The sequence below is a fragment of the Coenobita brevimanus genome, chromosome 16 (genome assembly GCF_032717465.1).
Source record: "Coenobita brevimanus isolate Jiangsu-jjx chromosome 16, ASM3271746v2, whole genome shotgun sequence".
Lineage (NCBI taxonomy): Eukaryota > Metazoa > Arthropoda > Malacostraca > Decapoda > Coenobitidae > Coenobita > Coenobita brevimanus.
In genome coordinates this window covers 19,446,629-19,461,837 of record NC_136969.1, presented here as the reverse complement: position 1 = coordinate 19,461,837, position 15,209 = coordinate 19,446,629, and the positions used below count along the sequence as shown (strand labels likewise).

General features: G+C 45.7%; 1 protein-coding gene across 1 annotated transcript; it reads right to left on the bottom strand.

Annotated features, from left to right (window-relative positions):
• Positions 1-14,115: 14,115 nt before the first annotated feature.
• LOC145390981 (uncharacterized) lies at positions 14,116-14,523 on the bottom strand. Its single transcript, XM_080265715.1, has one exon. It carries the CDS (start codon positions 14,521-14,523, stop codon positions 14,116-14,118), a length of 408 nt encoding a protein of 135 aa, XP_080121841.1.
• Between the last annotated feature and the right edge of the window lie 686 nt (positions 14,524-15,209).

Below are 15,209 nucleotides of genomic sequence, written 5' to 3'. Positions count from 1 at the left end.
CATGCACTTCTCACCACCTTCATCCAGCCAGCTCGACCTCTTGTCAGTTCCCTAGCCTCACCGACTTCCAAACCTCTCTTCCTCACACACTCATCCACCATATCTCTTCACCTCCTTGGCCTACCTCGCCTCCTCCCCCCTTCAAATTCAGATATACCCTTTTATCCACTCTACTGTATTGTTATCCATTCTCTCCACATGACCATACCATCTCATTACATTCTCTTTAATCCTGGTGTCCACCGACTTCCTCACTCCACACCTTTCACGAATTACATTATTTCGTATCCCATCCACCCTCTGTACTCCAAATACATTCCTCAGCAATCCCATCACCACCGCTCTTACTCTTGAGTTTTCATTTTCATGCCACACCATTTCGTATCCCATCCACCCTCTGTACTCCACATACATTCCTCAGCAATCCCATCTCCACTGCTCTTACTCTTGACTTTTCGTTTTCATACCACACCATAGTTTCACATCCATATGTTAAAATTGGCACTAACACTCTCTCATGTAAGCTTTGTGCAGCTGCAACACTCAAACCTCTGTTTCTTACCAAGGCCTTCATTGCACCAGCTACTTTTCTTCCTTGTGTCACTCTACTTTCAACTTCTTTTGCACGTTTTCCTCTTTTCTATTGCTTTACCCAGGTATTTGAACTCTCTCACCAATTCCAGTCTCTCTTCATTCACTGTAACATCACACTGGGAGTCACCTTCTCTCTCAATAACCATCACTTTACTTTCTGCTACATTTACTCTCAAGGCATGACGCTCACAGACATCAGCAAAATTCTGCACTAGCCTACCAAGTTCTTGTCTGGTACTTGCAAGCAGTACTGCATCATCAGCATACAACAAATATGAGATATTCCACCCATCACCATTCATTACCAATGCCATCCCTCTCTCCATTAGTCGTGTTTTTACTTCTGTCATCACCCCATTCATATATATATTGAACAACCATGAGGACATCACACAACCTAGTCGTACGCCCACACCGATCGTGAACCATTCACATAGCTGACCATTAACCCTTACACATGCTTCGCTACCATCATAAAAACTCTTGTCAGCACCAAGCAGCTTACCATCTACACTGAACATGCGCAAAACTTTCCACGATCCCTCTCTGTTTACTTTGTCGTATGCTTTTTCCAGATCCATGAATGGCATAAACACCTTATAGTCCTTCTCACAAGCCTTCTCTGCTATCTGTCTCACTGCAAATATTTGATCCACACATCCTTTGCCACTCCTAAAGCCGCCCTGTTCATCACTCACTAGAACTTTTGACATCTCTCTTACTTTCTCTATAATAATTCTTCCTACCACACTCAATATACTTATGCCACGATAATTCTTGCACTCACTTCGCTCACCTTTATTTTTGTACATGGGCACAATTACTGAGTTTTTCCACTCTGCAGGCACAGTTTCACTCATCCATGCCTTCATATTTATCTCCAACAAGCACTTCATTCCACTCTATCCACTACACTTAAGCATCTCTGCATACACCTCATCAACCCCACCTGCTTTCCCATTTTTCAGCCGCTTCACAGCACTCTCCACCTGTGCGAGTGTCACGTCTCCAGGCACTGCATTCCTTCTCTCCACATCCCCAAAACCAGTCATGTTTACAGCCACTCTGCTCTCTCTATTCCCATTCATCAGGCTTTCAAAATATTCTTTCCATCTGGTCCTTACTTCATCTTCATGTGATAATAATCTACCACCTGCATCCTTTGCACCATCACATTTGATTCCGCTTTCACTTACACATTTCCGCACCTCATTCCAGAAGAACTTCCTATTTTCAGAGTAGTTCGCATTCATTTTTCTTGCTAGATCATGATTTACCTCCTTCTTTCCTCTTCACTAGTCTCTTTACATGCTTCTTGCTCTCAGTATACTCGGTTCTTAATTCAACTGAACCCCTGTACTGTAACCGCTTTAGCCACTTCTTCCTCTTTTCCTCCATCGCTCTCATAACCTCCTCATCCCACCATGCCGTACCTTTCTTCTTTGTTGTTACTCTTGCCATACCACACCACTTTAGCATTCCTAACTAAGCAATCCCTATATGCATTCCACAAGCTGTCCAGATCCAGTTCATTCCAGTTCGCTGATTCTAACTCGTCCTCTACTTTGGTCCTGTAATCATCTGCCATTTCGTTGATCTTCAGCTTCTCAACTTTCAGTCTTTCTCCCTGACTGCTCCTCTCTCTCCTGATCCATCTCACTCCGCTCAGCTTGATTTTACATACCACAATCATATGATCTCACAGACCACCACATCGTCCTTTCACAGCCCTCCTATCAGCAACCATTCCCATCATCGACCTCTCAAGAAGCGCGTAATCAATCAAGCTTCTTTCAACACGGTCCCCGTTCCCTCTATACCACGTATATTTATGTGCAGCTTTGTGTTTGAAATACGATTTACAAATGCACAACCTCCTCTCCTGACACATATCCTTTAGTTGCGTCCCATTATCATTTTCTCTGGTACTCCATAACAATCCATTATTTCATTCTCAGGACCAGTGCCTACTCTTCCATTCATAGCCCTCATCTTGATCACCTTGTAACTCCTGGGCATTTCTCCCACTACTTCATCCAGCTCATCCCAAAATCTGTCTTTCTCTTTCTCATTCTTGTCCTCGCACGGTGCATATGCTATAATCACTGCCACTTTCGCCTTCTCAGACTTGTGCTTGACATACATACACCTCAAGCTGGTGTAGATATGCCTTGTAAGACTGAAAGCGTAAGTTATCGCTTTCAGTAACTTTGTCACTTTGACTGGTTTGCCCGAAGATGAACAGAATCGTATAGTGTTGGCAAAACTATAATACAGGGGCAATATCACTCTAGAGAGGATAAACACAGTATATTGTTTGTTCTGTTTTCTTCCTTTATATATTTGAGTATTCCCTTGAAATTATGCTCTGTCGGTTGGTTAGATGTCCCGGGTATATGCGTGTATATGTGAATAAGTATTTTTATGCATTTGTGTGTTTGTGATTATGTGTAAGTGCATGTACAGTATGTATGTATGTGTGCATGTATGTGCTTGTGCGTACATAAATGTGTGTGTGTGTGTGTGTGTGTGTGTGTGTGTGTGTGTGTGTGTGTGTGTGTGTGTGCGTGCGTGCGTGCGTGCGCGAGCGCGCTTTATATATTCAGTGTAATGTGTTCTTCTGCTCCTTTGTGTTTATCGTTGGGCATACTGCTCGGTATGGAATATATTTACAATATTCCCCGCTTGATGCTAACCCGCCTTGTGCGTACTCTGTTAGACGATCAGGAATGTGTCGCGTCACAGAGAGGAACGTCTGATTACGTGCATTGCCTTTGACAGTGGCCATATCCTTTAAGTACTGTGGGAATAGTGATGTTTTCATCTGACGGCACCGGACCTCCCGCACAGCTCGAATACTAAGTCGTGGTTGCATGAAACTCGATGAGCCTTAGTTATGAGGCACAAATTAGTTGTCTTGGTTGTTACCCAAATCAACCCTCCAGTTGGACCACGTTTGGACGTAATTTGAGTGGAAAGGGATTACTAATCATTGTCACATTAGAACAAATATTGCAGTTCTAGCCAAACTTTTAAAATGCCATGTATTTTCTCTATTCCATGTCCAGTAAAGGCGTGGTTTATAAAACCGTCACTAAAAAGTAGAGCAATTATGCTGCATTTCCTAGTCTGAATAATGCAACTTAACAACGTTCTTATTCCAATTAGCTTTATACCACTGGGGCAAACTTATATCTCTTTGGTGTTGTACCCACCAGTTTAAGCGTATGAAACGTGGAGGAATGGAAAACAGAGGGAGAATGGAGAGAAGGAGAGAGAGAGAGAGAGAGAGAGAGAGAGAGAGAGAGAGAGAGAGAGAGAGAGAGAGAGAGAGAGAGAGAGAGGGAGGGAGGGAGGGAGGGAGGGAGCGAGGTAGTGAGGGAGAGAGGAAGTGGGGGAGTGGGGGAGTGGGGCAGTGAGAGAGAGAGGGGGGGGGGAGGGAAAGGAGATGACTGGGAAGGAGACAGGAAGGAAGAAGAGAAGAGATGGAAAATGAAATTAAGAGAAGTGGCAGAGAGAGAGAGAGAGAGAGAGAGATGGATGGATGGATGGGTGAATGTATAGATGGATGAACGGACGGATTGGTGGACGGATAGATGGATGGGTGAATGTACGGACAGGCAGATTGGTAGATGGAGTAATGGATGGATGGATGAATGGATGGACAGATGAATGAATGTATGAATGGACAGATGGAGAGCCGTAAAAACCTAAGGGCCAGACTGGCTATGGTCACGTCAGAGAGAGAAACATTAGCATTGAAAAGTGTGTGTGTGTGTGTGTGTGTGTGTGTGAGAGAGAGAGAGAGAGAGAGAGAGAGAGAGAGAAGTAAGCAGGATGGTAGGTAGGTTGACAAGTAAAAGTGTAGTGAAGGAGAGAGGTAAAGACATGGTGAAGACAAAACGTAGATAGAGAAAAGAAAGTGATGAAGGAATACGGTGCGAGGGGAAGGTGACAAGGACAGAATGAGGGAAGATTAGAGTGTGCAGGGAAGGGAGAAAGATGTAAGAAAAGTGGGGAGAGTGAAGTACTGATAGGGTGGTGGAAGGGTGGAAAAGGCAAGTTGAAAGTGTGAGGTGGGTGACAGGAAGGAGTGAGTGAGAGTTAAGTACGTTGAGGAGAGAGAGAGAGAGAGAGAGAGAGAGAGAGAGAGAGTTGGATATATTTACACTGAGTTACAGTTACACAGATGCACATACCAGGAAACCCTTTTGACTGCTAAGAAGTGGTTGGGTCTTAATGCTAAGATTTAAACCTATTTTTTTTTCTCTCTGTATATATATATATATATATATATATATATATATATATATATATATATATATATCATCATCATCAGCCGTTTGAGTATCCACTGCAGGACCGATCCTATCCCGACCGAAGTCGGAACGATACAGCCAATGTATCTCTACCAAGTGGCTTAGGCTGTCTGGTAGAGATTGTATGTAGGGTGAGAAGTGCTTGTAAATGTAATTGTAGTGTTGGAGTGGCTTTGGATGTGTGTGTAGTCTGTGACCCAAGTGTAATCGGCCCGCACAAGCCGATTGGGTGCAAGCATACTTTATTGTAAGCGACATTGGTTCAACCACAACACCCCTTGTGTCCGCCAATGAAGTACGTGGCTGGGTGATCACTCCAAAAATTTATTACCTTGGTGGGGCGCGAACCCTGGTTCACCCGTGTATGAAACGCACACTCTACCATATATACTGTGTATACATACCTATCAGAACGTGGAATGTAAGGGGAGCGAATGATGAGGTGAAAGAGAGAGAGATTGTCCAGGTGCCTTAGGGTGCGAAAGTGGATGTATGTGGAATAACTGAAACAAAATGGCGAGGAGAAAGTGTGAGAGAATGGGAGTATGGATGGGGTATATGTGCAGGAGTAGGTGAGAATGAGAGGGCAAAGGAAGGAGTATGTATAGTTGTGAGTAAAAGATGGAAGAAGAGCATAAGACAGTATGGATCAGTTGGATCAAGGATTGTGTGGGTAAAGTTGAAAGTTGGAATACAAATGTGGGTGATTGTGTGTGTGTATGTGCCAATGCAAGATCGTGCTAGAAGAGTGAGAGAAGAGTTCTGGACAAATGTAGAAGTGTGCATGGAAAGGTTTGGAAGGAATGAGAGAGTGTTTTGGATTGGTGATATGAATGGTAAAGTTGGGAGTGTGAAGGTGGATGGAATAGTTGGTGAGTGGGGTGTGCTTGCTGAGATAGAAGAGAATGGGAGTGTGTTAGTGGACATTTGTGCTGGGAGGGGGTTGGTGATAGCCAATACCCTCTTCAGGCATAAAATGATCCACAGGTATACATGGCAAGTGATGAGAAGGGTGGGTGGTGGACTGAATGAAAAGAAGGCAATGCTGCCATGTTAAAAAGGGGTGCCAAAATCCCTGATCATGCACTTCTCACCACCTTCATCCAGCCAGCTCGACCTCTTGTCAGTTCCCTAGCCTCACCGACTTCCAAACCTCTCTTCCTCACACACTCATCCACCATATCTCTTCACCTCCTTGGCCTACCTCGCCTCCTCCCCCCTTCAAATTCAGATATACCCTTTTCCCCACTCTACTGTATTGTAGACTCTCCCTTTCGCACCCTTTTCACCTACTTCCAAAACATTTTCTTATTCTGTTGAAAATTCTCTGTCAGCCACCTGCCCCACCTCTCATTTGCTGCCACTTTAGCATCACGCACAGCCCTTCTTGCCCTATTCCTCTTTTCCTTATACCTCTCATATGACCTTATCCTTCCTCTGCAGCCATACTTCATATGCACGTCTTTTCTCAGTCACAGCCATACTTACTTCCTCGCACCACCATTCACTTCCTTTTCATACACCACCACCCACACGTCTCACACCACACACCTCTTCTGCATGACCCACCACAGCACTCTTAAACAACTGCCATTCCTCCTCCACACTGCTATTTTCCTGATCTTTTACTGCGTTCCACTCATCTTTCAATTTCTCCTGATACTCTATCATTTTCTTTTTTTTATCCAACTCACTCACTTTCAAAACCTCCCTGCCACACCTAACCCTCCTAGCTCTCACCCATCTCTTATCTACTCTTAACTTTCCCTCCACCAGGTAGTGGTCAGACATACCTCCACCCTCCCCTCTCAGAACTCTCACATCCAGCAATCTTCCTATTACATTCCTAGACACAACCACATAGTCCAGCAATGCTTTATCTACAACCATTCCACCCTCCTGTCTCACCCATGTATACTTATAAATATCTTTCTTCTCGAACAGCGTATTTCCAATCACCATCTGTCGCTCAATACACATCCCTATCATTCGTTCCCCATTCTCATTTCTTCCAGGCACACCATGCATACCAACTACATCTTCAACTGCTACATTTCCCACTCTAGCATTCAGATCTCCCATCATTACCATATTCACGTTCGCTCCAAAACTCTGCAGACGCTCATCAACATCATTCCAGAAAGACTCCCTCTCTTCTTCGTCCCTTTCACTACCAGGCCCATATGCACTCACAAACACCCACAATTCACGTTCAAATTTCGCTTTCACCCACATCAGCCTCGATGACACCTTCCATTCAATCACACACTGCTGTACATCCGGACTCACTAACAAGGCCACACCTCTTGCCCTTCCTCTATCAACACCTGACAATCTTCCATTCACACTTCCAAACATAGACTAACCCTTCCCTTTCATCTTCGTTTCACTCAGAGCTAACACATCCAACTTTCTTCTCACAAACATTTTCCCAATCTCCTCCCTTTTAGCCTCAATCGTACTACATCCACGCACATTCATAGACCCAATCTTCAGAGTACGGGGATAACTCAATCCTGTCTGTCTCTTTTTAGGAACTAAAAAACAGAGGAGGGGGTCCCTAGTCCCCTCACCCCGCCCCTTTTAGTCGCCTGTTACGACACCCAGGGAATACGGTGGCAGTATTCTTCCTAACACAACCTGGCCGCAGAGTAGTAGTACCACCCCATAGTGCGGCCAGATTGTGTCCCCCCCACCACAAGGGGGCTGGCTGAAATAAAAGTACATAATTTAACAATCACATAAATAAACCATTATTTTTAAAAATGGCAAAAAATTTAATGTATAACTTTACAAAATACCTCTACTCGCCAGTAGCAGGCTAACTGGCAACTCTGACTCGTAACTGAAAGAGAGAGAGAGAGAGAGAGAGTACTGAGAAAATTCCAGTACTTCCTATCTAGCAAATCCCACTTCTCATCAGTACTGATTTAACATGCAAATACATTTATTTGCACTGTGAATCAATGATAATGAAAATTAGAAGTCTGTCAAGGCATGTTGGCGATCTGAAGGGGAAATACACGCTAACACTAACTAATTTTTGTTCTGAATCCTGATTTTTTTACTTATACAATTACATTAAGCATGGCCTATTGTTTTGACCGGATTTCAGGCAACTAGGTGTGTGTATTATTATATGCCCCTGTATGGTGATAAAATTATATTTTCCTCTGAAATAACGACATCCAGCAGCAGCTCGACACCCCCAGGAGGCGACAACGGAGGGTTAATCGGACCGAGCGGGACGTCCGTGCTATATGGGCGCAAGGCCCTAGTAGCCGCGCGTCCCTACTCCCCGGAACCAGCCCGACCCGAACACCTCAACCTGGGCACATTACCCTCTCACCAGACCGGCATGCATCAGGATCGAGGTGGAGCTGAACCTACACTCCATACAGTGCCCCAGCGACGGCCTCCAGCTGCTCATACCTGGAGACGGCCTCCAGCCGCAGTACCAGGAGATGGCCTGCAGCCGCTCCACCCTAGAGATGGCCTCCAGCCACTCCACCTGGACCACCCACTCCACCTGCAGAGCCTCTGGTGGCCTCCGGCTGCACATGGGGAAAGGAGGGTACGTTCTCTTTCCACCTGCAGTATTCACGGAGGGCATGATTGGCGATGGCCTCCAGCTGCACCCGCAAATGGGAGACGACCTCCAGCCGCTCTACGCCCGTGTGTCGCCCTTCATACGTGACTCAAGCGACAGCCTCCAGCTGCACCCTGTCTGCGGTCCCCTCAGGAAGTCGGGCCTCAGCGACAGCCTCCTGCCACGCCAACAGGGTAGGGACGGCCTCCAGTGCCCTCCTCCTGTTGCCCAAGGGACCTCGGCAATGGCCTCCAGCCGCGCCAGAAAGGGAAGCTACAAAAGCCCCTCACCCCCTGTGACTTCACAACGCCCTGCCCCTTCCAGCTGCAGCAGAGTCGAGTGCAGCAGTCACCAGATGGAGAGTTACCACTAGTGGACTGGTGGCGAGGCCCTGTGTTATCCCTGGGGCTATTCTCTGCAACTGGTGCCCGAGGAAGACCTGCTCCTGACGGACTCCTCCCCGGTACGCCACCGCAGCCCTGCCCTGACGGCAGAGCACCAGGAAGGGGACCACAGCCTCCGGGATCCCGACGGCACCCCCAGCACCCCAGGATGAGGCCTCCCCAGCTCCCGGCCCAAACAATGCCACTCTCCCACCAGGCGCATACGGGAACGCCTGGAGAGGCTGTTTGGCCCTGTGGGCTAGACCCCTATTCACCGCCCCCAGCCCGAGGGGCCCCTCACCACGCCCAGCAGTAGTCCATGGAAGATGACACCCACTCTTGTCCAAGAATAAGTGCCCCAGCGTGTATGTTAGTGACTTACAGTGAAGTACAGTGTCAAGCGGAAATCGTGAAAACTCCAATCCAGTGTAATAGTGGCAAGACATGCCTAACTTCCTTCCCCCCCCCTCTTGTGATTGTGCCAACCTGTCGTGAACTTTAGTTCTCCCACCATCAACACCCCCCCTCACAGTGATCAGATCCACACTCAGTAAGACTCATAGAACGAGTGCATAACAGTGAATCAATGAACTCCTATAGAACCAGGAGCCACTAAAGTGAGAAACTGTGTACAGTGGAACATCCAGATCTAAGCTCCCACCCCCAACCATGCGGCACTGGAATAGAGACAGTGAATTGCTACTACACGCACTCACCCTGATATAATAATACCCATTGTATTTCTCCTGTATCCTGCGAGATATACTCAAACAGATCAGCAGCCCAAGAATTTGAGAATCTACGTGTAGATTGTTGCCCAGAGTTTTTATGCACTGTTCCTCTTATGTTTGTGTTCTAGCCCCGGTCTAGAAAAGGACCTGACTATAAGCCAGGCGTTTCTAGGACCGGAAGCCGCCCTAAAAACACCTAGCGTAACATCCTTTGTAACATTCTCAGCAATAAATATTATCAGCCAATTAATCTATTACGAGTGCCGATTCGGTAAATGACCGCCGATTCGGTATTTCGTTGCACCGGTATTACATTGCAATCTATACGTACAAAGTTTTCAAACCAAACAGAAGAAGGTTTTGGCGATGATTTGCGCTACTAATAGCTGATTAAAATGAGCCATGAATGGCGAAACACGGTCAGAAAAATAAAAGAGTTATTGCACATTTTTTGTATGAAAAGCTTTTTTTTTTTTTTTTTTTCCTTTTCGGTATGCATCAAATAAACTTCTCCTCCATTACCTCCATCTCGTCTGTTACGGTCTGTACTTTATGTCTAGCATTCCTCACCTTTATAAGCTCTGCTGCAGCCAGATAAGACTGAGAACGTTGTCCCATCGTTTCACATTAGAAGAATATGTTCGAGTACAACAAAATACATAGTACTGTAGAATCTTGAACGTTCTGCTCTGGGTGCGGATGCTTAAAACTTTAGTCCCGATCGTTGCTCGCCAGCGCGGTACTAAGTCATCACCTGTGTTCACAATGGCTGCCGTCTGCGATGTTCAAAACAGTATGGGCGCCATGTTGTGACATCAGCGGGACTATCTCTGGTCGGAACTCCATCAAAATTTACGACTGGTACCGAGCAGTCCTAAAGCCCATTCAGCACGGTCGTAAGGAAGCTTTGAGTCTCTCATCAGCGTTATCTACCCCTCAAAACATTAGTTAAGGTGTTTGTAATACATACAAGCATATAGAGGTATTTTATTATGGCAAGGATCTCAGGGAACTCTCTCATGCACGATTTGTGCTTGGTTATCGAGTTTAAAGTGACTAGCTATTGAGGCCTCTTATGAATTGTAGATGTGCAGCATAATTTTACCTCATGAGACTGTGAAAGCCTCCCTATGATGCCACATACTTGCCGTAAAATGTAGGCTACTCACATATAGGTATGGCATGTGAACTGCTTTTCTTCTACAAACCCTCGTTCTAAGTTAGATGTGGGCAGATTTGGTATTTTTTCCGGTATATTACAGAGTAGGACACTACTGGAATTTCACATTTTAACCTTCATTCTCTAGAGTATGCATATTGAATTCCAGAGGTGTCCTAAACTGTTAATTTACCTTTTTTTTTTCCTTTAGGGACTTTCATTAGCTCACAATTTTATTATGACCAGTATGGGCTGTGAAGTGATAGGTTAGGGTCTTTAGGTAAGGATAGGGTAAATGTTTACAAGTGCACCTGCCTCATGGTAATGAATTTGATATAGCTCAATAGGTACATCTTGATGTCTGCGTCAAATTATTCTAATTCATCCATGGCAAAATAATAGTCTTTGAGATATTAACGAAAACCCACCACCACTTTGCACTTAGCTTAAAACCTAACCTAACCCACCCTAGTCTAATCAGAAGCCTAACCTTACTTAACTGGACCCCACTGACCTAAAAACAATTTATCACCGTAATCATGAGGTCTTGGCTTGACAACCTCCAAGCAGGTTTGGGGTTTAGGTTAGGTTAGTTAATTTAGGTAGATTAGGTTAGATTGGGGCTAATACTTTATTGGATAGGCCTAATGGTTATTAACAAATATAAAATCTGTCAAAGATTATAAGTTAGAAAAGAAAAACATTGCAAAACAGGTAAAATTTTCCCAATATAATGTCTTGCTTCTCTGCAACACTTGTTGCCATAGCCAGCAGTTCTGCATCAGTAAAGTTTGGGCGCCGAGGTCTCTTGGCTTTAGGATCACCTTCCATTGTGAAGTAGGTTAGTATTAGCATACAGAGAGGCGTGTGGCGAGTATCTGTGGCGGTGATATTTGTTGTTACCAGCATGTACGTGTTGTCTGTTTAGAAACAACCTCCTTGATTCTCATTGGGTGCCTTTTTTGTTACATTGATTCTCGTTGGTTGCTATCAGATCAGCTGGCGAACTGCCTGCCCTCTGCCGCTTGATGGGACTAACACTTATACCCGCCCTACGACTGACCGCTTCTCGTTTGAACATTGGTGGAGGTGGTCAGTCATAAGGCGGGAATAACTTAAGACGGGACTAGAGGAGCGACCACGGACGGTGGGACTGAGATATGACCAGTTTTGAGCATCCGACCCCTGGTGTTTTTCTTCGTTTTCTCTAATTGCAGTGTCATCAGAGAAAACGTTACCTAACAATTTCAGTGGGTAACCAAAGAATTTTTGTTACCTGCAGCTTTGGTATTATGAAACCTGACGGACCAGGTGTTTTTGTTTACATAACACCGACGCCCGGGTATTTAAGAAGTTTAAATGCCCGCGACCACGTGTTTTTATTAAAATACGCCCAAAAGAAGCTTTGATATTGACAGCTGGCGATTTTCAGTTGCAAAAATGAAAACAAAAATACAGAAAAATACAAATAGGAAAACAAAAAATTGAAAAAAAAAAATTCTCCCCAGTGGGCTATGAGAGTATGTAAGAAACGGAATCCAAAGGTGAATGTAGGGAAGAGTAAAGTTGTGGTCTTTAAGAGAAATTTAGTTATTAATTGCCGTGAGGCTGAATGTGAGGAAAGGAAAATGTGAATGCATTTAAGTACTTGGGTTGTGTGATGAATAAGGTTGGAACTTTAGAGGATGAAGTGCTTGAGAGGGTGCAACAGTGAAAAAAAAAAGTTGCTGGTTGAAAGCAGTGATAGTAAATAGGGAAATGATCATGGTTGCCGCAGATAGTATTGTGATACCTTCTAATGCATGGAAGCGATGCTCGGCCCGCTTTGGAAGTCAAATCAAGAGTGAGAGCAGTGGAAATGAGTTATTTGAGAGAAGCATGAGGAGTTGCAAGGAGAGGCAGACTGAAAAATGAGACTAAGAGCATGAGCCTAATGGAGGTGGTAGTAGAGGGCGGTGAAGAGAGGGGAGGGTTGTCGGGGGGGGGGGGGTTTGCTAAGTAAGGCAAGGGCAGCCTGTGAATTGTTGATGAGACCTGGTAGGTGATGAGAGAGAACGAAGTCAAGGGCAGGGTGTATAGAAGATAGTTCACACTGTGTACTGCTGGTCCAGTTGGGAAGGCAGTGGGAGGTGGAGAAGACAAAGGAAGCAGAGCTGGTAAATGCAATGCATGCAGTTCCCACCCGGCCGTCAGCAAGGACAGAACCGTCAGTGTAGATGTGAATAGGATGGGAAGGGTAGGTGCAGGCTACGGAGTTAAGGGTTTCAGTGATGGAGAGCTGTGAGAGGATTGGTAAAAGGTCAAAAGCAGTGGCAGAAGGTGTGTAGTGCACAGCAGGAGTTGTACGTGTCCAGGTAGTGGGCAAAGGGTCGGTAGGGATGAGAGTGACATGATCAGCACGGGTGCTGGTGGGATCAAGGCCAGAAGGCTGGGGAGGACAGGTGAGTGCTGAATGAATTCTTTTTAGCCAGGATGCCAGGCCTGGCACGTGAGTATGCCGGATCTGAACTAGGTGAGTGGAATCTGAGATAATGTCAACCAGTTGGGAGGAAAAGGATGAAGCAGCAGATGGAAATGTGGTCAGACACTGTGTGGCAAAGCAAACTCCAAGCACATGAATGCGATCTTTGATGTGGCACAGATTGAGTTCATGGAGCACGTTGACTACACTGGCAAAACTGGGGCAGCGAAGAATGAGATGCATCGCCTGATTTTATACCACTTCAAGTGGTCGGAGCTTTGCTGGGGGGACAAGGAAGAGAGGGATAGCATGATAATCAAGAAGGGACTGAATATATAATAGGTAAAATGATCAAACGACGGGGATGCTAACCCCATGCATGTTGCAACTGAGCATGCCAAGGAGTTTAAGTCTGCCGTGAAGGCGGGTGCAGATAGTGGAGACATACTGGGAGGGATTAAAGAGGGAAGAGAGGGGAATTCCGAGATATGTATAATCCTGCACTACCTCGAGATGAAAGCCGAGGAGGGTTATGGTTGTGCATGCAAGCCTATGAGTGAGGGATCGTGTAAACAGCTTGATTTTGGCAGTGTTGATAATCAACCGACAAGCAGTTGCAGCTTGGCTGAACTTAACTAGGAGACGCTGAAGAGTGATGGGAGAAGGGGAGTGGATGCAGATATCATCAGCATAGGTTAGGATCAGAGAGGAGTCAGGGATAGGACCTAAACGATGGAGAAGTCTATTCATGAAAAGATTGAAGAGAAAGGGGCTAAGTACCCCATCCTGAGATGTGCCAAGACTGAAGGGTCAGTAATCACTAACCACGCCAGAAAACAAAACCCGAGAGTGATGATGAGACAGGTAGCTTTCCAGCCATCAGTACAGGTAGCCAGAGACACCCAGGTGGGTAAGTTCATCAAGGGTGACGTCACAGTTTGTGACGTCAAATGCAGTTTTGAGATCAATGAAAGCTGTACAGTGAGTGAGGAGGAAATCAGAAAGGTGAAGAGAAAGCTGGTCGTGAAGAAGATTGTGGAGCCTTGCTAAAAGAACTCTCTCGAGGACTTTGCAGATGCAGGACGTTAGGGAAATGGAACGGAAATCAGAGGAATTAGGCTTAAGGAGGAAGATGATGGTGCTACGGGTCCAGTCTGCAGGGAGACTACCTTCAGAAAGACTCAGGTTGAGCAGTGTGAGAACGGGATTGCCAGGGACTTGAGCGATGAGTCTCAGTGTAGCAAAGGTGATTCCATCATTACCTGGGGCAGTTGCCGAGCCTTGCATAGCGCAGGTTGGAACTCATCACCTGTGATGGGGTGATCATCGAGAGGAGAGGGAGTGGAGCAAGCCTCTGCAATACGTGCTAGCCTGTTTCTGGTAACAGCCAAGAGGCAAGCCTTGATGGGAGAAGGCAGGGATGTCATCTGAGATTGGGTGGACCATTTGTAAAGTAGGTTGTTGGGATATAGCACAGGATTGTGGTGGAGAGGAGGGGAGGGGGATTCACCTAACTGAACAACTCTGTTAACAAGTCACCAAGCCTTAGATCAAGGAGTGTGTGAGTTATCATGCTGGAGAAAGTCATGCCAATACTCCTGGCGAACACTGTTTGAGTTCATGGGAGGACCTGGCTGTAGTGAGATAAGAGTGGAGGTTGTCAACATTGTGGTCAGCGCAGTACACAACCACTCCTCGTTGCATTTCCTCCTTGCTGTCATCTAGTCGGCGATCCAATACCCACACGTCAGCCTGGCAAGCAGAGGTTTCCTTATGACTGACTTGCAGCACATATATAATGATCATACAAGGTCTGTAGCCTACTATGGCAACTAGGGAGGTGTAGATTTCAGTTGATGTGGTGAACGAATGATTGACAAACCAGGTGGTTAGCATGTTCTTGAAAGTGGGTTGCAGCAGAATAGGGATAATAATCTTTTTCCTGCTATGACGGTGCTGGGAGTGTAGAATGA